The sequence below is a fragment of the Aspergillus affinis genome (assembly GCF_023601865.1).
Source record: "Aspergillus affinis strain CMG 70 chromosome Unknown NODE_158_length_70105_cov_86_571314, whole genome shotgun sequence".
Classification (NCBI taxonomy): Eukaryota; Fungi; Ascomycota; class Eurotiomycetes; order Eurotiales; family Aspergillaceae; genus Aspergillus; species Aspergillus affinis.
In genome coordinates, this window is record NW_026515939.1 from 47,575 (window position 1) to 70,105 (window position 22,531).

A 22,531-nucleotide genomic window follows, 5' to 3' on the forward strand; every position below is an offset into this window, starting at 1 on the left:
ATTCGGGTGAAGGCGATGACCTGATTTTGAAGGCGTTGGTCTCGTCTCTTGCGAATATCTTCGCGATCCAAAGGTCGCACATTTTCGTATAACCCGAGGAGAAGCTCTCATCGCGAGGATCGTGTGTTCATCAGAATATGGTCGGAATCCAAGAGCTCATAACTGAGTTGTTTAGGTCTGGTGGCGGAAAGGTAATACCTATTGACCTGATAGGATGAAATAGCTTCTTTTCAGCATTCAAGTTTGACCTCATGCCTCCTAAGAACCTCAACCTGGTACGTCTTGCCTAGTCGAGAGACTTTCCGACAAGAAACAGAGATACCATCCGTGTTTTTGCGTTTCTGTGAGGTTTAGAAAGGTCCTGAGTCCGACACCCAGGTAGAAATCCCGGGCAAGTATGTAATTGTCCGCCGCAATGTTGGAGACGCCATTTTGGTATACCTGCGCTGAGCCCGCAGACCTTCGGTATAGATGGTTCGCCAAGATGAAAATTGCCCAAGGCATGCCAGTGTGACCAGTAATAATGGAGCGACTATAATCTGTATCATAATTAGTTTCTGAACCTCATGAGGCGGTAAGAATATGCCATGCGTACAATTTCTAGAGTCAAGGCATAAGAATAAAAGTCTTGTATGTGTCACCAAACCATCCAGCCCTCGAAAATCTCGCAAAACAAAGCCTAGACACGGGAGGTGCGCCAACATGCCATCTCGTGGTGCAAATGTTGACAACGCCGATATAAAATGTCTTTGTGGCGACGACATGAAAGGGTCTCGAGCCTACTGATTGTTCATCCTAAATACAGAAAAAGAAAACAACTGCCGGTATTCCGCCCACCCGCCCACCGAGAACGCAGCAACAACCCCTTTGGGGGAGAAGAACCAACTGCGATCTTTTAGTATTCATCATGCAGACCAACGGAGGCGCAGACTTACGACAACGGAGACCAAACGGAAACGGGCTCGGCCGCAGGGGGGGTGCCGGGAGTCACTGTCGCCGACGATGCTGGCGACGGCGAACGCTGCGGCGGCTCGGAAACAGACCCAGCAAATATTAAATGGTGGTCTACTGCAAGTAGTTGATCGTGAGATAGTTGTTCCTTTTCATTCTTTTTTGTAGCTTCAACCCGGTTCCCACCAGTAATCGGGCTTCGGTTTCGACCACGTTGTACGCATGTCTTCACAAGATCGTACACACGATTGCATGCTTTTTAGCCATTCCTGGGTTCCGAACGTCACACAGACTGAATCCTCAGCGGAAAGCTCCTTATATCTGATGGGGGCAGCGTAACCTTTCCTGGGACCACAGGTCACAAGACGTAATCGATTTTTCTCTTGCCCATGTCTGCAATAGCGTCAGGGAAGGCAGTGTCGGGGAGAGCGTCAGGGCGCGAAGTCGAATCAGGCACGTCGGGCTCGCACACTGCTTCGGAAGCAGCCTGATCAGGATGCTCTTCGATCGAGTGAGGTTCTTTCCCGGTCGTATGGTGTTCTTCGCTCGTGGAGACGGAGCAAGCCACCCCTGAATGGAGTCGTTGAAGTCCTTCATCCTTCCGGAAGCCATGCGATTGCCCAATATTCATCTTTACTTGCAGAGAAAAAGTTCAATCTAGAGTGCTCCTGGGATTCGATCGTTCGTCGTTTCGAGCAGATAACTTGTATTGTGAAAAATATAATACCCCGTTTAACCCATGAAGTAGGATTGATAGGACAGCTGGTGTGATGAGAAGGAGAAAAAGGATAGGAATCATTGGGGGAGAGAGTCTAGGGTATGGAGTTACGGTCAAGAAATGGGTCCTGGCTGATGAGGGAATGGAAGTCTATCTACAATTCACCAGTTCAATATCTGTAGGTGAAGCCATAAGATTCGCAGTGGTTGTAGCCAGGATTCACAGTGGTTCTAATCTAATAAGGATGGGGTGGTATTCACCCTGCGTCTAGGATTAGGGCTTTCTGCGACTTGGAGAACGGCCAAAGAAAAGTTGTTTGTATCACTATCAACTAAGCCAACTATGTGTAAATGCGAGCCTTCCGGTTGATTAGCCGTTTGGACAATTTTCACGAATACCTCCGGCCACATAATTCAACATCCATGAATTTTTCTGCCTTGCGTCGGCGAATAAAAAGGTGGAAACTGTAATCGAATGGAATAGGCTGGCAACAACCCTGGAAGCCTAACATGATGCCCCTGACTCCGCATATGTCGTGATACATCCGCTTGCGTGTCGAATCAGCGAAGCACCGATACATGATATATTGTTGGAGCCAGAGTCTTACAATTGAGGGCATGTCAACGTTTCACCCTTCCGAGAAAACCAATTCATTGAATAACTGTTCCGCGTAGAAGAGATCAGAATATTCCAATAATAAGTCACATGGATCGAATCATCGCGTTTATTCTCCCCACATCACTCAGCACCCATAAAACTAGATGACCTGCTCCCAGAACCCGTATCCTTTAGATACATCCCCGTTCTCAAAACCACCAGATGCATGACCAACCCACCGTCGGGCAGGTGGTGCTCGGTGCAGAAGAAACAAGACATCGTTGGTAATATTGACCGTAAAGCGACCATCACCTGGCACGTCCATGGAGATAGTAAATCCGGCTGGCAGACTAGCTTCGCCCGGTGGAAGATACACGCCATTCTTGTCGAAAGGGTGTATTTTGAGAGTGTCGTTGGCGCAGTTCGCGGTTAGGATCTCTCCATCCCGCGCCAAGTAGCTGCTATAGTACGTACCTCCGAACTTGGAGATCAACTCGTACCAGACCAAGCTGTAGCCGCCAACTCGGACATGGCCCCAGTACCATGGACCCAGGATCGCGGCAAGTGGCAGATCCACCCAGTTCTAAAATATCAGTCTTGATTGTGATTGGAGATAGTGGGCGGAACCTACCTTATCCTGATATCCAATCCCGGAGTAGCTTATGTGCTCACCGGCAACCTCGAATTCCACTTTTGCTTTGAGATCAGGTCCCTGATTGATCCACCAGAGGTGAGGTACAAGCTCATATGTGCCACCCCTCTCGTTGGCTCCACAGGGCAGATGCGGTGGCACAACCTGATTGTCAGTTATTAGCAAAGAGGATCAAATACGAAGGGTAGGGAGATTACCTGCTCCCACTCAATGTGGCCTTTCAGATCGACATCAGGCATGTCGATGGTAATGGAGCCTCGGTTAAATATGACATCGCTTTTCCACGATATGTGATTCTTGTCGTCATCAAAGTGTCCTACGCTGATGTCCCGACTCTCGCTGACGACCGCTTTGCGGGGATTGATTTCCCTCGTGAAGTGCGTCTTGTTCGGTAGCATGATGTCGACGATGAATGTCAAGAAAGCGTCTGTTGGATTAGATGGCACGGATAGATTCGTGGGTGTCACGTTGAAAGCCATATCAACGGCGGTGGTCAAATCCTCCGAGGTGAAGTCAAAGTACCAAATCTCCCAGTTTCCGGGGGTGTTAATAGGGCGTCCATCTGTATATGAGAAAACGCGAGTAGTTATGTTACTTGCTGGATTGAAGGGTCCATTTTCATTAGAACGAGGGGTAAGATGAAATGCTGGTCCCAGTATGGGCAACAGCATCACCATCCAAAAAGCGCTGAGGGTGTTCAAGAGGTGCATTTCAAAGATGTAAGAACTCTGGAAGTGTTCGATGCATGAGTACTCTATCCTGTGTTTCTGGGAAATCTTTCAGATCTTAAATGTCTCCATCATACCCTGCATTGGCTGTGTAACAGTGACAGCTCACGCTTGACACGGCAGCTCATGTAACCTTACGTCTTCAGCTTGAAGCTGAATGGTTCAGTCATGAAGATCATGTAGTCCAAGAGAACAAAGAAAATCAGCCTTCCTCGCGTAAATCTTGGAACCTGACCACTCAATATATGCTGTGGTATGTAGGCAGCATCTTCCCGTCGATTACGATAATTGACCAATCTCGCAGTCACGATTGTAGGCTTACGTGAAGCCAATGATGATGCATGATCTATGCTCTGTACCCGTATCTCGTACCATAAGAGACAGAAGTCTTCACCTTCCCCTTGCCTGGAACATCTGCAGAGGTTATCAAATCCTTCCCAAGCTAGGAAGATTACCTGACTCATTTTTCCTCGCCCTCTCGTGCGTGTAAGGAATGCGGATCTTAGTTATATCTTGCTTGTAGAAGATCGGAATTTCATCAAGGTATGTATGCGAAAAACGTGGCTGATCTGTAGAGGCGATACAGGTGTGTCCATCTTAAATAAACAGAGCTAGCGCCAGTACAAGACACTCAGACTGATTGTTGACTTCTTATGAGCATTTGATCCTAATATTCTGTCGGAGATACATTGCCACATGACTTAACGCCCGATGACGCCTATGTCTGTCATCACATGACATTGAACACCACAAAATTCCACCCTCCTCCTCTGAACCTTACCGACTTAGAGACCATGTCATCTTTTGCCCACTACTGCCATAAAGTCGGCATCCATGGATCGACCGTGTGTGATATGCGACGTCGTCATTTCCGACACTCCCATCCCATGGGGAGCAGTACTCCCAAGCAAAAGACTAGATTGGCGCCAAAAGCTTCGAGTTGGTTTGTCTCCACCAAGCAACCTTAAATTGGCAGGCATATAATGTTAAATAGTGTCGCGTTATAATTGCCAAACTACGGGAAACGTTAGCGGCATTGGTTATCATCACTGGGACATTGGAATTGTCGCCCCCTTAGGTGTTGACAGCTCCTACGACGACCCTGACATCGACATGGAGAGCCTCTGGCGCTATCAAGCAGGAGCAAAAGTGTGGTTCTTTGCTCACGCCAGATGCTGGGATATCCTCGCGCAGAGATTGTCCGCAGGACTCTCAGATATTCGCACTACCAGCCTCGCGAATTTGATGTTTTACGACCAGCCGCATACGCTTCATTTGGGCACCAGGCTTGAAACGGGGATCAGGTTTGAAACGGGGATTATCGGCCTGTTGTATAGGTTCTACGAACTGGAGGATGTTGCTGACGTAAAGTATGACATTTCTGTGGCGGAGCCTTCACAGCCTGAAAACCTGTCTCAACTACTACCCTCTGGCACAAAGAAGACTTATCCACCCCGTGCCTATGCAATACCTTTCCAGGGACCCTTTGGGAGCCAGGATGCCTTTCGTTGTCTCCCCGTTGAGATAATCCACACGCTGCTTGCAATGCTTCCATGTGCCGATATCAAAAACCTACGAGCGGCCTCGAGGTCTGTTGCATCGGCTAGTCATCCTGCGGAATTCCCGCAGCAATTCTGGCGATCACGCTTTTCTCCGGAATTAGAGATGGGATTTGCGCTACCAAAAGATACCACTGGGATCCTCGATTGGCGAACCGCTTATTCGGCGGTCAAGAACGCAATAAATGACCCCAAGGGCTCTCCTCATCTCAAGAACCGACGTCGAATTTGGGAAAGGGTAGGCACTAAGACATCGATATTCACTGAATTAAAGGCCGGGGAGTCTTTGGATGATATGTCTCTTGATGAATTCGGGTGCTTGACGTTCGAGGTATGGCTTCATCAGTGGCTTGGTACTCGGTAATATGTGTTCAGTTCCAGTCAAAGCTCTGGTCGTGGCCTATCCTTTCAGTGTATGTTCATGTGGGAGATCTGAGTTATTAGTGGTATCTTCTCTATGGCCGAGTCATTGGCTCGTTTACGGAAGTATAATGGGGTCTGCTTTCCTTATTTCCTCCCTCTTTTCTCTCCTCTTTTCCTCTCTCTTGCTTTATCTCTCCACTCCGGCCCTTATCGTCTCCAAGTTGGAAGAAAAAATACATTCTATTCCCATCCACCTCTCTATCTATCCACTGTGATCTCCCTAAGAAGTTTAAAGTGACATTGAGATCATTCAAACTCACATTTCAAATCTAATCACCCAACGCCAGTAAAACACAACGCTAAATAAGCCAGAGCTCTATAAACTAATCACGCAAACAGTGCCACAAAGATTCCAGAGATATATACATTAGTCAATACAGCCATACGTCTCCGTTCATCAACGCAATTGACCATTTCACCAAGAGCCCTCCCCGTACCTCCCCTCCCACAGATCATATGTCCGATCAAGAAGGCAACTCAGTCAACTGCTTCCGTTGTGCCTCGTACGCATTTAATTCATTGATCGGATACTGATGACCGATACTCGGTTGCCCCGGGTGTATATAGTGGTGGTGAGGAGGGATTTGCGCTGCTTCGGCGGCTTTCTTTCGTCGATACCAGAGCCATCCGAGCACGGCGATTACGAAGACACCTGCCGCGGATCCGATTCCGATTCCGGCGGATGCGCCGGCGCTGAGTGGTGTTGATGTTGATGGGGATGAGGTGCTTGAGGGTTTGGATGTGGATGAAGCTGTTATCGAGGGTGTGGGTTCTGTGCCCGCGGTGGAGGTCCTGAATTCGCTTGATGTTGGTGTCTAGTTTGTTCACGATCCCGGGGCATAATGAGCATTCGATACAAGACAAGTTGGTCCGGTGAAGAATCGCAGGATGTCGACCTACCGGCGTCACGAACAACACTCCCAGTGCGTACAAATGTAGCCCTGGCTTCTGTGTCACCTCGTCGACGTTTATCGTGTTCGACACGAAGTCCGTTAATGTTGCCGTCACTACCCGCTCTTCAGTGTACTTTAATCGACATGGGAATAGCGATCCATGCGCTTTCTCAGTCTCTGATACGGCGCAGGTGAAGACGTGGTTACTATTGAAGACCGGTTTGATGGTGTTAGCGCTAGGTCTGAGGGATGTGTGCTCCGTATGTATATATGCTTCACGGCGTCGGGGCTATGGGAGGAGGGAAACGAACTTCGGACAACATGTTACCGTGTCTCGCTGATCACTCCCTTCGCATGATGCGGTTGTGTAATCCCCCGGACAGCTCGTTCCAACATATACGTCCGACGCGGCCCAGGTCGGCGGAAAGCAATCGGTCGTCTGGCTGGGTCCCCCGAGTACGGTCCGATTGTCGTGTTGTTTGTTGGGCCAGAACCAGAGCCAGTAATCCTCCTTGCGCAAACACCCTGCCTTGGAGGGAGCCCAGTCTGCGGGTATTGTTGGTCGGCCAGTGATTGTGGTCATGTTCTGGTTGGATGTGCACCGTATGGAGGCGGAGGCGGATCAATAGGGTTGAGGGGCCAGAGGAGGAGGAAGAGGAGGAACAAAGGTGAAAGCCAGAACGGGAAGAAGATCGAAAATAAATTGCGCGTGAATCCCTTCAGCCCCCTGCGTGAGGGGAAGACCATCGTCCGCATTTTCGCCCCCACGTGGCCTGCCTCGTAAAAATGATTCCGCTCAAGGAGCGTCAGAGTCTCCAAGACTCTTGGGGCGGCGCCTTGCGTGCCTAGCCGCTTGGCGTCGTTGAACCGGTGCCAACGCCCGGTGTGCGAACAGTGGGTATAGGAGTGAGAGTTGTGGGATCTTGAAAAGCTTGTTGATCTTCGATCACTAAGGTGCCGGTGAAAATAAATTTGTCAATTCAGGTATATATATAAAGTCTAGATCTCTAAGTGTTTTCGTTTGTATGGGCTCTCGCGCATCTAGTCAGCTCGGGAAAACCCCCAGAGTATACTTTCAGGTTTATCGCGAAGCTTGCCACGCATTGACGTAGGTTGACATGTTCAGCAAGAACTCAGTGCGCTTTGGGTCCCATCCCAACACAATCTTCGCTCGAGATGCGTTCGAATTGCAGACTAAACTCAGGGCCTCCAAGAACGGGTTCCCGTGAGTGCCAGTATACTCCAGAGACGCCTTCACATTTAGCACGGCCTTTGCGGCTTCCATGATCTCGACCATGGAAACAGTCTCGGTTACAAGATCAAATATCGGCCATGTGCCTAATCGACCATCGAGGCGGTCAATGATCGCGTGCATACCAACCGCGACATCGTCCACATGGACGATCCCAGTCCGGGCAGCCTTATCAGCGGGCACTTGGATCGGGCCGGTAGTCCCGGTCTTCAAAGCTTCTGACAAAACACTCCACCAGGTATCGAATACCCAGGAGCTGCGACCATACATGGCACCGGGTCGAACGATCGCCACGTCCAAGGTATCTTGGGCGGCGAGAATCGCCTGTTCATGAGCTGGTCGCCACGCGGTGGCGGTGGCAGGTTTGTCTGCGGACAATTTGCTGCCGACTGGAGAAAGGTCGCTGACACGGGTAGGAGGTGAGCCGTGAACCCAAGATCCTGACACGTAGACAAAGCCGAGCTTGGGAGCAATGATATATTCTTTTGAGAGAGCCTCTTGGCGGGCCTTGGATGCGTTGGTAACTGCAGCGAGGATTTGGCCGTAATGCTCGTAGGCGGACGACGCGTCAACCACGACGTCGATGGAGTTTGTGGAGATGACTTTGCTCAGGGTTTCGGGGTTCGTGATATCGTCTTCCACTGGGGTGATTTCGTTGACGAGCAAGTTCTTTGCTTTTTCCGGACTCCGTGCAGTGCCCCAGACTGTGTAAGTGCCTGCCCGGAGCAAGGATTTGGCGAGAGAAAGGCCAAGATAGCCGGTACCGCCGAGGATGAGAATGTTAGGCATTTCGATGTCCGTGAATTTCAGAGTTTAGGGAGGTATTTGGAAAATCTTTCACGTTGTAGCTGGAGTCCCTTGTTAGTTTCTCACCGTTCGAGTGTGCCTGGCATCTTTATACACCCGATCCATCTTGTATACAAGGGGTTATCGGTCTCAGTTCTCGGATATTGGTAATCCATGGTTCCACCTTCCGGACCCCGATGAGAATGCTGATTCGAGACATTGACTTCTAATGGCGTTGCATCCATCATGATGACTCTCGGTGACCGATACATCGAAGAAATAGAATCTCCCGCGCTCCAAATGGCCGATTTAGTTATGTCCGGTGCTGATGTCAGCCCACTCGAGACATGTGACCAATCATGTGCCGCAGGGGGTCCTCAGCCTTTCGGTCTCCGGTTTCATCTCCGCCGTCTGACAGTCTCCACTGCTTGTCGCTCCACTGCGAATACCTACGTGGACCTCCGCCTGGCTCCTGTCTTGCCCTTGCAGTGGTTTCCAATAGGGAAGCTCATCATGCCTACCACTGATCATCAAATCACGTCGATTGATCGAATCTCTGCTTCGTTCAAAGGCCAGCTAACACAAACCCAAGAGAAGCATCCCAGAAACGCTGCTTCTAGAGCCTTCGTTGTTTCAATAAATCAATCAATTATCGTAATTATATTTTCCGTTAAAGTCTCCCGATAGACTAAAGATCGCCGAAATATCGATCCGCCAAAAGCCCCAGCTGCCTCGACTGATCGGCTATAGTCTGAACATCCAAGATACCTTCTTCGCTCACAAACGTATCAACCAGACTCAACGGCACCCATTCAAAGTAGACGTTCTTCACTTCCACAACTTCCCTGTCCATCCCCTCGTGCAGAACCTTCATCCCCTTGATCCCGTCATTCCCCCAGGTATGCACCACCTCCTTGGGCCCGTTGTCTTCCCGCTTATTATCGTCGATTAGGCCGCAGGTTCCGTTGATCTTTTCGAGTCCGCTGAGCACGACAGTCTGTGCTTTGGGGGATACGTGCTTTGCGCTGAGGACAACGGGTAAAGAGCCGGTTTTGTTGCTGACGCCTTTGTGTGCGGAGATGCGGTCGGCGCCGAGGAGGACAATGTCGACGTTTTCTGCGGCAAGGGCGGCCGAGGCGTCGGTGTAGATTTTGATGTTGAGGTTCTTGTTCGAACCTTCGAACTGGGTTTTGAATCGGCAGAGGATGGACGATGCAATGCTGGCGCCCTCGAAGAGTGGCCGGGATTCCAGAACTCGCAGCTCGAGTGTCTGAATGTCTAGCGCGGCGAACGCATCGAGGATACTGTCGCGAATCGTCGAACTAGCGGACATCGTGAGAAGACTAATCTTGTCTCTTTTCCCCTCGGAGAGGAAATGCAATTTCAGGTACTCCGTAAATGACTTCATGATTCGCCCTGTATTCGCCGTTCGTCTCGTCACCTCGAAATCCATCAACGCGAGAATGCGATCCCATTTTATATCGTCATCCGTGTTCTGAGTTAAGACGTCATGGATCCCCGCGAGGGCCGATAGCACGGCGTTCAAAATCGCTGCAGCCATACTTTCGCGCCCGTTCTTGACCAAATGCCACCCGACCGACCGCACCGTGGACCACCAGTTCTCGTCCAGCCCGTTCCGCGTATGCATGATGAAATCACGGAACCCAGACAAGGCGATGGCTGTCAGCTCGTTGGCTCCACTCTCGTGGTCGGTGTGTAATCGGTCGAGGCAGGCGGCGAAGGCCTTTCCAGCTCGCGGGTTGACCGAGCCTTCGAACCAGACACGGTGGAGTGATTCCTTTAGTCGCGGGACTTCGCCAAAGGATTCGTTATCCGAAACTGCTCGTGGATCGTGCCATTCCCATCCCTCGTGCTCCCAGTCTATCTTGATAGTGCTTTCCGCGCTGGTGAGCCGGAAAGCGAACGGGTGAATCGTCCATTGTCGGTTCACGGATGGGTCGCTGAATGTGAACGGTTTGCCGGTTCGCCAGAGTGATAGAGATGCGGGTGTAAGCGTGGTTTCTTCCTGAAGTTCGCGCCAAGCGGCCGTGAGGGGGTCTTTGTCGTTGCGACTAATAGTACCGGAGATCGGAGCCAGGTGGTGTCTTGACGAACGTTAACTATGTTTTTCGATGGGGTAAGGGACAGAAATCAGACTCACTGGTAAGTGTTTACCTTGTCGCTGCGACGGAAAAGCGCAACGACAGGCTCGTTCGGTTGATCAGGTGGAAAATGGAAGATAAAGGACGATACGACACCCCTCTTCTCAAGCGTTGAGGATGGATGGTTCGTTGTCATTGTCGCGGGGCTCGGTTCACGAGAGGATGCCCACAATTTAGAAGACTAGGCAAACCTACTCTATGTGCAATCGGGAGACATCCAGATGCCTTCTTGAAGAGAGACTTCCAAATATATAAGCCCTCCCCATCGACATATGTTCTCCGCAGTAGAGGAAATGATGGATCGGCAAAGGGGGAAGTGGCGACGAGAAGAGGGGAAGCTCCCTTCCTCACACCATCCGACAAGTCAGCCCACCCAATAACCGCCCAGGAATCGACATATGCCTGTTTGTCATTTCTTCACAGGATACAGCCCGGTTTCCAGAGCGAGGGACTCGACGGCGAAGCTGGTGGGACGTGATCCGCGGGATTTGGACGGCCAGGAGCACATGACGTCATGGTCGCATCAGTCAACAATCAGCTTGTTCCAGTGTTTATCGGCTGTTCTTGACAACGCTGATCCTGTTCCTCTTTGATACTGACTGGGCTAACGGAATTTTATCACCATGCCAAAATATACGGGCTCTTGCTACTGTCGGATGATTGAGTATGAGCTGGACCTCTCCTCGCCAGACGATGCGCGCACATCCTTGTGTCATTGTCGGAATTGTAAGGTTAGTTTCTCACTAGCTCCTGGAAGACTGAGGGGCATTTAATGACCATTGGTGGTTATAGAAAGCCTTCGGAACCAACTACGGTCTTACAGCCAAGATCCCCAAAGACGCCATCAGTATCGTTCGCGGAACACCCAAAGAACATGCGGCAGATAATGGATCCGGCGTCGTGATTCACCGAGAATTTTGTGCAGAGTGTGGAAGCTTTATTCTGGAATATGGGGTGAGCCGAGTAAAATGCATTGATGTAGGTATTGGGGGTTGATCTGTTCCTAGGATGCCGTCAAAGAACAGTTCCGATATCTCTGCGTTGGGTCCCTGGATGATCCGGAAGCTTTGCCACCGAAGGGCGAGTTCTTTTGTAGCTCGAGGACTAGCTGGATGCCTGAGGTTCCCGGTACGTTGTCCTCGTTATCGGTGTGATGGTGGTGGCTAATCAGTCCACAGGCATTTTCCACAAGCAGCAGGTCAAAACATAGGCACTATGCCATTGGATACCAGTGGTTAAACTTGATATGGTTTAGCCGAGTTTGTGACGCACGCTTCTTGCTTATAACAAGCAATGCTGTATTTGTTCTAACGTCAGCAAGATGCTATGGCCTGTTCTATCGACTTATTGAATGCCCGGTCTCTTTTACCTCTGCTTTCACAAGTTGATTCGTCGCTGTTTCCTTGCGTAGCTGTACTATGTCCACTGAAAATGGGAATTCTTTACCTTTGCGGCTACCGTGTGACGCCAGGCTGGCTTTCCCAATGGTACTGGCGGCATACATAATTTCTTGAGGGAAAGACAAAAAGTGCAATTCCGCGAGGGAGATGTTCGTTGAGGCGTTGCACCACACAGATAGATGCAGTGGCGGTCAACTGGGGGCCCTGGCCACTGTCCGGATCCACCAGGGGGTGGCATAATATCGAAGTGGTGTGAAGTCTGCTTTCATCTGTCATCATTAGTAGATATTAGCCTGGCGTCACGATAATTCAAACCTGGGTTTATGACTGCAATTGGAATACAGTCCTTGTATCTATTCTCTCGTTATTCCTTCCCATATCATGGTCAAAGATTGGTAGGATTCGCAGAAAGCAGTCCGTTGTCCACAAATTCCAGTTGCCGCCAGAGGTTATTTAAGCAATGATTCATCAAAACGAAGGAACAAGCATATGGAAATCCGCGCGAGAATTCATCAAAGCAATGGAGTTACCATCCAAAAGTACGGCAACGGACTGCAAGTAGCATGAGGAAAATGACACTTCCCGAGTTGGCAAGTTCTAAGCTACCAGATGATGAAAATATGCCCAGACAGAAAAAAAGAAATTGCAAAGCCACCAGTGGCCCTTGGTGACGCCATCCGGGACAAGAAAAGGTTTGGCATATGGTGACGATACCCGAGCACAAGTATTGGGTCCGCCGGGGTATTGAGATCTGATTTAAAGCTACTCCACAAAGCACCAAATGTGAACACCAACCATCAGCGGCTCACCCGACCGAAGCTCTCTGTCGTTTAGGAAGTGACGATGCAGGTTGTTTCGGCCGTCGGATCGTTTTAGGCAAGGGGGCCACGTAGAAGCACAGGATTTGTTGATCTAGACAGTGCGCGCACCGCGGTCGCTGACGATCGCATGTCGCTCCCCACGCTTGGCATGCCTTGCAGGGGTAATTCTCCCGCTCGGGGATCTGTTCCTGTGGGGCTTCGTTGGGAATGTAACGCGGCGTGTCGCCCGCGGCCGTTCCTGGTCCGTTGGCCTTCCCCGGCGCCAGACTGTAATTTTGGTCTGCTCCACGTCGCGGGGAATTTTGGATTGTAGCCTGAGATTCGGCGGGTACGACCGTCCAGTTCGACCATAGCCATTGTGAAAAACGCCGGAAGAAGCAGGTTCTCTCGAGCGATCGACTACGGAGGGTGTTGCAGGATCGTCGCGTTTCCATGCTCGGCATATTATTGTCTGTCATGATGGTGACGCGTGCTGGAGGCGACGGGAAAGATCTGGAATGGTTTTGGAGATGGGCGTTTTATCTTTAATCAGGTAGATAGCGGGAAGCTTCCAGGATTAGTAGCAGTAGTGACGTCGCTCGCCTCGGGGATCCTCACCCGTTGATGGACAACTTGTGTAGGAATGATTTTCGACCGTTCTTTTGACTTGAAAGTGAAAAGAGAAAGACGACAACGGTGAGGGGGGAGTAAGGAAGGGGGGAAAAGGTCCGGCAGAAAGGAAAAACAGGCAGTTGAAATATGGCCACAGCCAAATGAAAGGGACCCCGGCCTTGGGCCCAACACGAGCAAATAAGGCGTCGATCGAGGCCCGAGAACGCGTCAAGAGGAATCTATGCAACGGGTGACAGGGAGGATGGAGAACAAAGGGATCGAACCCAACCAAAAAAGTGGGTTCTCCGCATCAATTGGAATGCGCGTGCCAGCTCATCTCAGGCACCCGGTCTGGACTGACTCCGGGAAGATGAGATCGGCATTACATCAGGCGCCGGAAAGACGTTGATGTTTCCCCAAAGAAAACTGGCAACGACAGCCCGTAAGGCGTTTTGGATAGAAGAAGTGATAGAGCAAGTCTAATCACGGATGGGAGGGATGGCCGTTGTCATCAGGGGAGATGGATGTCATGGGAAAGAGTCCTCTCCTCTCTGGCGTTGAGATGATGGGGACCAACACCTGACCGGGAATGGTGCCCCAGGCCACCTTAGCGTCCGTTGTGGCAGGCCTGAGGCTGTCATGCGCTGCACCTCCGGCCTCCTTCCTGCAGAACCGGTGCAACGTCAATCTGCATCAGCACCGTTCGGACGAGGTTTGAAAGATCCCCCTCTCACACACCCTATTGCAGATGAGAGGGAAAGCACAGTAACCTTACTCGTGTCCGGATCAGCATAATAGAAGACTGATCGATAGTTGAGCAGAGCTTCACTAGACAGATCTCAGTTTGCCCGCGAACGTTACCAGGTAACATAAAGATGGTACTTATTGAGACATACAGGACTAATAAAATAGTGCTCTCATATGTCGGGTTTGACGGCAAGGATAGGTGGGACAAGCACCTCTCACCTGTACACCCTCACCTGCATGTTCCCTATTTTGGAGAATAATCAGTCCGTTCTTCAATTTCCCCGATGCATTCCTTCCGGTGGCCATAGAAAGATGGTGCTCGGTACTGTATGAATAACAAACTACGGTCCGCTTCAGAATACAGGAGGAAAGGCTTTTTCGCACTGCAATTTGGATAACCCGGAATATGCAGACCAGAAGGTGTAGACCCGACATCTTGAGATTCAGTACGATGCATTGACTGGTTTGCTTATTCTGAACCAGACTGCCTGTATGGCCAGGATGTGAGGCACGATCGACGGCCTAGACACAACGGTGGTTTGATCAAACGAAAAAGTATGCCCTCCCCAAGAGCATAAGGATCTTGGGAGCATCCCTTGGCGATATTCCTGTTTGCATCCCCTTGTTAAACTTTTTTCTAAGCATCATGATTGCCTGAAGTGCAATGGGCGAAGTTATTCGCCCATTGCAGATTCTTAATCACCCACGAACAATTCTCCGTGGTCGGTAGTCCGTACTGAGTACGGGGTATTGCTGATCCTCAAGGTGTGGATCAGGTACGGCCCGCCCGAGATATCTCGATGGAGCCACTTGCTATGATGAGGTTAATGTGTTTTCGACCATGACATACTGGGCCTGAGAGAGATCATGTACGGAAAAGTTCCCCCAATACTCGTGCGTCATCAAATCCAGGACACAATAGCTAATGTGCACACAGACGTGGAGCGTGCAATTTCGGTACGGCTAGGACGCCTTGGGGGCCAAAAACGATGTTTTGTCCGGACCTCCAATCGACCCACCGGGCAGAGTCTGATTCGAAATCTGGTGATCTTCAGGATTGCGTTCTCAGCAAAAATTTTACCTATCAGATCGGCACGTGTCCCTTGCTGGTGCTGCAGTCGCAACAAGAAAAGGCTTAGCTGTGCTGACTGCCGCTGTTGGTTGGGAGCGTTGAAAGGATTTTGGATTCCTTATGCCTGCACGGTGGACCAAATTAGGAGTAAGAAAAAATAGTCTTGTGGTTTTTCGGGCAGCTGAAAGTGTCTATGCAGGACGGAGTAGGTTTAAATCAATGTTTAGCGTGGCATTGGCCAAATACTGAGAGCTGTCAAGGTGGACTGGCTCGATGGCTTCAACGGGTAACTATGACCTTTCTTGCTATGAGATCATCGGGCTGGCTAATGGTTCACGTCGTCTGCTCTAGTCCGATACTTAGTCCTTCTCCGTCCATTTTTGCGAATTGTTTGGTTCCCCGACGAGCCAGGGCTGCAATCGGCAATTAGACATGCGCTGATCAGCGGGATAGTACTGCACATCCATACCATTCTGACCGGTTCGCAGAGGATATTCACGAGGGCACGAGTCCGACAGCAGGAACTATTGGGCGGGTAGCAAATTAGATCTTTTTTGGCATTGCGCGGACGTTTCGCTAGCGGTTCCAGCCTCAATGGCATGGCCAATTATATGGATCAAACGAATGAAGCTCCATCGAAGATCCATCAATATCCACCGTAGAATCCGCTCAGGGGCCACAGATCCTCGTCCGGACCTCACAGGATAAAATCACGCCCCCTGCTCCATCAAACTAATCCATACGGTGTGGGAGCAAAAAAACCAACCCTTGATCGCTGCCCGCCCGCATTCTTAATTTTGTTTCTTATTCTATTCTCGTCGCTGATGCGCGTTGGATGCCATACGGGCCGCTTTTATTAATTGCTTGTTTGCGCTATAATTATAATCGTAACCATGTCGGAAAAAACGTGTTATGCCATGCACGGTGGCTCCATTCGTGATATCAACGTTGACGTGCCGTGTGGAGTTACGAATTCGACGAACGAACATGTCATCTGCTGCGTGCAGGGGGATTACTGCCTGAGCAACTCGATCTGTCTGCATGTCAGCGACAATGGAAACAAGGGATATTACAATGCCGACTGCACGGACGAAACGCTTCAGGATGCGGCATGTGGGACGCGATGCGGTAAAGTTCTCTGGAATGTTGTCAGCTTCCACGCGGTGCGGTTGAACTAATTCGTCTCCTGGCCCATCAACAGGCGGTCGACCTCTTTCTGATTTAATATGGAACTCGAATACCGGGCACTGGGCTTGTTGCGGGTACAACAGCACCACGAAATCCGCCGATTGTTCGGATCCTAGCGATGAGTTATATCCTGCCCCGGCGCCCGATCAGCTCGCGACGATTCAGTACCTGCCCACTCATGGTTATCCGACATATGCATCAGCCACGTCCACGGCCACGGGCACCTCAACGGCTACGGGCGCTGCAACTTCTTCGGCTTCATCATCATCGTCATCATCGGGTCTCGGGGCTGGCGCCGCAGCGGGAATCGGGATCGGAGTGGGAGCTGGTGTCGTCATGATCGCTGCACTGCTGGCACTATGGTATATACGACGAAAGAAACCGGCGCAACCTCAATATATCCCGACGCCATATGGATACAATGGTATTCCATCCCCAGCGGTACATCCGAACGGTATGCAACCTTCCTGGACTTATCCGTCGCCGGGACAATATCCGATACAGGAATTGGGGAAGACGGATCCTGGGCCGAGGGAGCTGGACTCGCAAGCTAAATAAATTGTACTGATCGCGACGGTGTATTGGAGGGCTTGGATGGTAACCCAGAGATGGAATGGTTGTTAATCAACCGAGAGCGAACTTCTGGACCCCCCTCCTTTCAGGGTTCTGGAATTCTTCAGGGGAGTATGCGGACAAGGGAGAGGGGCTTGTATTATAATAATGATACAAATGTTGTAAATATGAACTTTATATTTGATCAGAACCTATTCATAGGAGCTGCAGTGGGGTTCTTTTGATGATACATCATCTGTATACCAGGATTTAGGTCGAGATGAAACCAGTCCTGATACGGGAATATGCTGGGATGCGCTCCAGGTATCAGCAATACGAGCCGTTATTTCAACTCCATGCATTGAGCATGAACGTTTTAAGATCCTTCGTATGGATATCGGGAAATCTTTCATTCAATCGGCTTTCCGTAGGCAGATCGAACACTCCGGCAATGGTAAGACGGCTAACCAATACGGTTGTGTCGTAGACCTCATCTTCCGTATACGGGCACCCAGGCGGCATCTGAGGAACGGTGACCTTTCCTTCCTTGATGCTGTCAGGGGCGTCATACACGACCTCGAATTCCTTCCCTGCACGGTGTTAGCACAGTTTCCATTGTTCTGAGTATTCGGCTGATGTTCATACCTCGCACCTCTTGTCCTAGTTTGATGATTTCGTTATATGTAGGCTCATCTCCAACGATAATGCTGAATTCAGGCCAGTCGTCTACTTCTAATAGTCGTGTGATGAATGTCGCCATGTCTTCGCTGTGCGTCATGCAGATTTTATCATTCCCGTCTCCAGAAATAGCAGCCTTGCAATTGGCGATATCCGTGCCGAATGTCATCGGCTGAAGATTGCTCTGGGTTTTTTTCCCGGGGTTCATTCCCCAGTAGTCCATGAAGAAACCGGGGATCACCCGAGTGTATTGCAGATTGGTCTTCTGGAGCAGATCCACTGCGTCTAGGAAATGTTGAATGCTCGGGTCAACGGGTAAAAGCCTAGTATTATTAGCGGGGACTCGAAAATGGAGGGAACACATACTCCTTGGTCTGTATAAAAGAGTATTCACTGGGGATGAATCGCGTCGTAACGTTGGATTTGTCGGCAGCTTGGATCAGGTTCAGCTGGGACTGACTTGTTTGGTCGTCGTAGATTGAGATGGCAGAAATGACAGTATGCACTGCATTTTCCTCCAATGTCTTTGTCAAAGAAGAGATGTCATCGTAGTCTACCTGCAATTTTTGCCTCGTTTCAGGGCTGCTGATGTCAGATGGTTCTGGTGCCTGGACTCCGTTAGCAATTGTAACATTATGTGAGATGATGGTAACACACGCTTCGAGTCAGGATGATGACTTTTCCCTTTAGCTTGCTGACAATGGTCTTGCCGACACCGCCGGTGCCTCCAGCTACAGCAATGGACATCTTCTCTGCAAATATCTGATGAATGCGATGCGTCAACAGGAAAATGAAGGTTAACTCCGATTCATCCGATGCAGCTATCTGTCCCACCTTCCGTATGTGGATTAGTGCTGGTCTGGTTGGCTCGTTGCCTAAGGCATTAATCCCTGGGAAATTGCTCCTCCGGGAGTCTCGGACGGCAGAATTGCGCCTAGACCGCCAAGGCTAAGTCGACCGCCTTCAGGAGACTGGCTGCCGCGAACCTCGATCTCAGAACGCGCAGGAAAAGCACTCTCCCATCGGTAAATCGCCTATCACTGCCCCCACAGAGCCGATAATTGGAAGCAGATAGCATCATGTGAAAGCTATCATGTTTGTTCATTCTTCCCTTAATTCTTGTAAATCCAGCCAGCTGTTTCATGCGAGTAACCGTGTTTAAGTTCTCTAGCCCATACGATTTCTGTTCACTATGAATTGGACCACATCCAAATTGGGAAAAAAGATCTGTGGTTTTTGATAATGATGAGATGTAATTAGCTCGGAGGTCGGGAACAACATTAGTCCGTCCGAGGCTCCCATTTTGCAGAGGCCACAATCCTCTTCAAACACTCAAGCACTCAAGTATCTCTGTACTCTAGGCTACGTTTTAGATAGAGTATTACTTCATTCATTCGCATTCTCCTTATAGCTAGGTCTCGTACAGCTCGGACCGATCGAACTCCACTATTCCTCTGAGCTTAACCACTTCATTGGTTATGAGCCCGGGTTTGCAGTAACCAACCAGGCACCCCGGGAGATCTGTATGGGTTTCACATCCTATATAGACTATCGATCCGAATCGAGCTGCGAGCTCTACCCTCGACGTCCTACCTACGAATACTATCGGCCAGTGGATTCCTAGCGTACTACGCTGAGTTGTGGATACGCCAACACCATGTCAGATAAAGCGAATCGAACGGAAGAAATATCTCATCAGATACCTCAGCGACCTGAGCCGTCCCATCAATCGAAGGCCAGTGGAAGGCTTAATGGGAAGCCATCTATAGGTAGTGCGGTTATTGACCCGGGTTTAACGGTCAATAAGTTCTCAATTGAGAAGCTTTCTGAGGAAAACGCTCGTTATTGGTTTCATGCCATGGAAAGGCAATTGAAGGTTCAATTTGCCTGGCAAGCCGTTAATGGTTTTCATCAAGTGACAAGGGCGGAATGGGATCAACTGATAGATTCAGATCTGGATTGGATGAAACTAGACCTAAAGGCAAATGTCATTTTAGAGCATGGTCTGACAGCAGACACGATTTTAGAGGTTAAAGACCTCGTGTTCGCCGCGGAAAAGTGGGATCACCTACGGGCTACTTATCTGAAATCTTCAGATGCCATAAAAGCAAAGCAATTGCTAAAATTGGCAAGCTGGCAGCAAAACCCTGATCAGCCGGCTAGGGAAGCTTTCAGAGAAATTGAGCGAATCAATCAAGTAATGATCGATTTGAATGGCAGTAAAACGGTCAATCTTGATGATCTAGTGGTGATATTTTTCCTTCGTGGTTTGCATGCGAACTATTCGGGCTTAAGAACCACTTTGGTTGACTCGAATACTAAATTGACGAAGAGTTTTGTCCTAGACTGGGCTAATGACTTTGACAACATGCCCGGAAGATTTGAAAAGAAATCAGAGAAGGGATCCCGTGCCCAAGAAAAGAAGAAAAGTGTGAAATGCTTCCACTGCAAGAAAACCGGTCATTATGCGAGCAAATGCCCAAGAAAACAGGACAGCAGTGACAGTGATCATAGTGATCATAGCACTGAAAGAAAGAAGGGCAAGAACCGCAGGAACGACCGGAAGAAGAAATTAAAGCAAAAAGACAGACTTGTTGCAGAGGATCGGGAGAAGCTAAATGATTCAGACCAGAATAATTATTACGGCGCGCGAGTTATTTATACTGACAGAAATATGCGACTCACTGATCAGACTTATTCGGAAGAGGTTATATCAGAATCAGTCTATCAGAAACTGCAGGAGAGGACTGTGTTTGTCAGGGAAGGCGCTTGCCGAGCTTCAGTAAATCAAGATTGGTGTTTTGATAGTGGAGCTACATGTCATACAACGGGTCAGCGAGAAATTTTTGAATATCTCGATCCTACGCGAAAGGGGGCCCTTACCGTGGCAAGCGGTACGCAACTGTCTATTGAAGGGCGAGGAATTGCAAAGATTGAGCTGCCGAATGGCTCAACAGTGCGGTTAGGAGGTGTCATGTATGTACCAGGATTGGCAGGAAATCTATTGTCTTTAGAGGCACTTCACACCGCTGATTTCGAATCAAGAGGTTCGAAGAGAGGATATCAACTTCGGAAAAATGGCAAGGTTGTTGCCAGAGGGAAAAGGACAGGGAACACGGCATATCTTGACTGGGTGAAACATATTGATACTTTATTTGTCGATTTAAAACGTTCAATGTAACATGCTCGGTTAGCTCTCTCTGTAGATAACGAAACAGTAGAGAAACAGTAGCTTTTATACTGTCGTTTGGACTACCCCGGAAGGAAGCGATTCAATGAATGTATCGGTTTGATGCATATAGAAGAGCTTTGGGTTAGCAAGCAAGATACAATGCTTGAGGACGACTGTAAGATGTGTATAAGGGCAAAGCAAGCCAAGAAGCATAGTTACGTTCCAGTTCCTAAGGCTAAGAGACCTTTGCAACGTGTTTACATGGACTTTTAGGGACCAAACCGAGAAGGTGCAGGTAATGAAAAATAGTACCTATCTCTAATTGATAATTGTATTTATAGCTTTTGATCATGACCGATCGAACAATCAATAATGTCAGACACTATTTTGAGCCTTTGCTGCGGCAGGCTGAACGACAAGCCGGTAAAATGTTGTTAGTAGTCAGAACTGATAACGCTGCTGAGTTCAAAGCTCTGGTGCCGTGGGGTAATTCAATTGGTATTGAATTTGAGTTTATCGAGGCTGAAACTCCCCCACAAAATGGTGTTGCAGAGCGATTCAATCGTGTCATCTTAGAGATCGCGAGAGCTCTATTATTTGATGGAAAAGTCAGTCGGGCTTATTAGAAGTATCTGTTGTTACAGCGAATTACCTGCGAAATCGAACTACAAGATTGAAAGGTTCTGCGGAAGAAGGCGAGGAAGACAAGTCTCCATATAAACTATAACATGGTTACAAACCAAAAATGACTTACCTTAGAGCTTGGGGTTGCCGTGTGTTGTATCACGCAAAGTCAGATAGCAAGTTTGAAAGCCGTATAGATGAAGGGACATTCTTGCTATATAAAAAAAGTAATAAACAATATCTAGTACTGCTGAAAGGGGGTAGCAAGTTGGAATTTGTCACTAGCCCTGAATTCCGTGAGCGAGAATACGGTTACTGCTCGGTATAGAATTCTACGCATGTTGAACCCGTGAGAAGTGAACCTGTGGAGAAGGGTTCTATGGACGCCATGATACCATTCTAAAGAACAAGTCTTGATTCAATGGAGGTTTATTCAACGCCTAGCAAGTTGAATATCGTTAGCATGATGGATAAGCCGGAGAAACCGTCTGAAAAGCTGCCTGAAAGGGAGGTAATCCTTGGCGCATTTTACTTCCAGATGGTGCTGGGCTCGCTATCGGCTGAAGACGAGCACCTTGTCAGATCCGGAGAGTGCGATGAGACAGCAAAGTTGCCACGAGAGGCATCTCTTGCTATTTCTCTATTATTTAATCTAATTGATGCAACCGAGTCAATCACTGGTCACACACGCGCCTTTTTTGTAGACCGGGCACTTTCGGAGATTCCCTGTGCCTTGCATCCGGACCTTTTTCCGCAGCGCCTCTCGATTCCCACCTTCCATGTACGTGCAAAAACATGGTTTGGTATCAAGGTAACACCGACCTGTCTCGTGCCCTTCATGTGATTATTTTGTGAGGAAATCAACACTCAGGCTGTGATACCAATTAACTGTTGGAACGATATTGTCAACCAGACTAGGGAGGTGGAGGATCCTGGCCTAACCTACATACCATACAGCACCTTGC

At 49.3% G+C, this 22,531-nt stretch overlaps 8 protein-coding genes across 8 annotated transcripts; 4 read left to right on the forward strand and 4 right to left on the reverse strand.

Moving 5' to 3' along the window:
• Positions 1 to 2,426: 2,426 nt before the first annotated feature.
• Positions 2,427 to 3,628, reverse strand: KD926_002632 (uncharacterized protein; the record flags this gene model as incomplete). Its single annotated transcript, XM_053094330.1, has 3 exons — positions 2,427 to 2,849; positions 2,898 to 3,062; positions 3,116 to 3,628. 3 exons carry the CDS (start codon positions 3,626 to 3,628, stop codon positions 2,427 to 2,429), a joined length of 1,101 nt encoding a protein of 366 aa, XP_052950897.1.
• A 752-nt stretch (positions 3,629 to 4,380) lies between these two features.
• Positions 4,381 to 6,447, forward strand: KD926_002633 (F-box domain protein; the record flags this gene model as incomplete). The annotated part of the gene is made up of 3 exons (XM_053094331.1): positions 4,381 to 4,585; positions 4,641 to 5,536; positions 6,250 to 6,447. The coding sequence occupies 3 exons, from the start codon at positions 4,381 to 4,383 to the stop codon at positions 6,445 to 6,447; spliced, it is 1,299 nt and encodes a 432-aa protein (XP_052950898.1).
• Positions 6,448 to 7,602: 1,155 nt separating this feature from the next.
• KD926_002634 (NAD-dependent epimerase/dehydratase family protein) lies at positions 7,603 to 8,562 on the reverse strand (the record flags this gene model as incomplete). The annotated part of the gene is made up of 1 exon (XM_053094332.1): positions 7,603 to 8,562. The coding sequence occupies one exon, from the start codon at positions 8,560 to 8,562 to the stop codon at positions 7,603 to 7,605; it is 960 nt and encodes a 319-aa protein (XP_052950899.1).
• Positions 8,563 to 9,247: 685 nt separating this feature from the next.
• On the reverse strand, positions 9,248 to 10,857 carry KD926_002635 (translation initiation factor eIF-2B subunit family protein; the record flags this gene model as incomplete). Its single annotated transcript, XM_053094333.1, has 2 exons — positions 9,248 to 10,664; positions 10,721 to 10,857. 2 exons carry the CDS (start codon positions 10,855 to 10,857, stop codon positions 9,248 to 9,250), a joined length of 1,554 nt encoding a protein of 517 aa, XP_052950900.1.
• A 487-nt stretch (positions 10,858 to 11,344) lies between these two features.
• KD926_002636 (GFA family protein) lies at positions 11,345 to 11,931 on the forward strand (the record flags this gene model as incomplete). Its single annotated transcript, XM_053094334.1, has 4 exons — positions 11,345 to 11,452; positions 11,514 to 11,675; positions 11,729 to 11,849; positions 11,900 to 11,931. The coding sequence occupies 4 exons, from the start codon at positions 11,345 to 11,347 to the stop codon at positions 11,929 to 11,931; spliced, it is 423 nt and encodes a 140-aa protein (XP_052950901.1).
• A 4,314-nt stretch (positions 11,932 to 16,245) lies between these two features.
• Positions 16,246 to 17,098, forward strand: KD926_002637 (uncharacterized protein; the record flags this gene model as incomplete). The annotated part of the gene is made up of 2 exons (XM_053094335.1): positions 16,246 to 16,465; positions 16,554 to 17,098. The coding sequence occupies 2 exons, from the start codon at positions 16,246 to 16,248 to the stop codon at positions 17,096 to 17,098; spliced, it is 765 nt and encodes a 254-aa protein (XP_052950902.1).
• A 342-nt stretch (positions 17,099 to 17,440) lies between these two features.
• On the reverse strand, positions 17,441 to 18,517 carry KD926_002638 (uncharacterized protein; the record flags this gene model as incomplete). The annotated part of the gene is made up of 4 exons (XM_053094337.1): positions 17,441 to 17,682; positions 17,738 to 18,093; positions 18,137 to 18,378; positions 18,428 to 18,517. 4 exons carry the CDS (start codon positions 18,515 to 18,517, stop codon positions 17,441 to 17,443), a joined length of 930 nt encoding a protein of 309 aa, XP_052950903.1.
• A 910-nt stretch (positions 18,518 to 19,427) lies between these two features.
• KD926_002639 (uncharacterized protein) lies at positions 19,428 to 20,951 on the forward strand (the record flags this gene model as incomplete). The annotated part of the gene is made up of 1 exon (XM_053094338.1): positions 19,428 to 20,951. One exon carries the CDS (start codon positions 19,428 to 19,430, stop codon positions 20,949 to 20,951), a length of 1,524 nt encoding a protein of 507 aa, XP_052950904.1.
• Between the last annotated feature and the right edge of the window lie 1,580 nt (positions 20,952 to 22,531).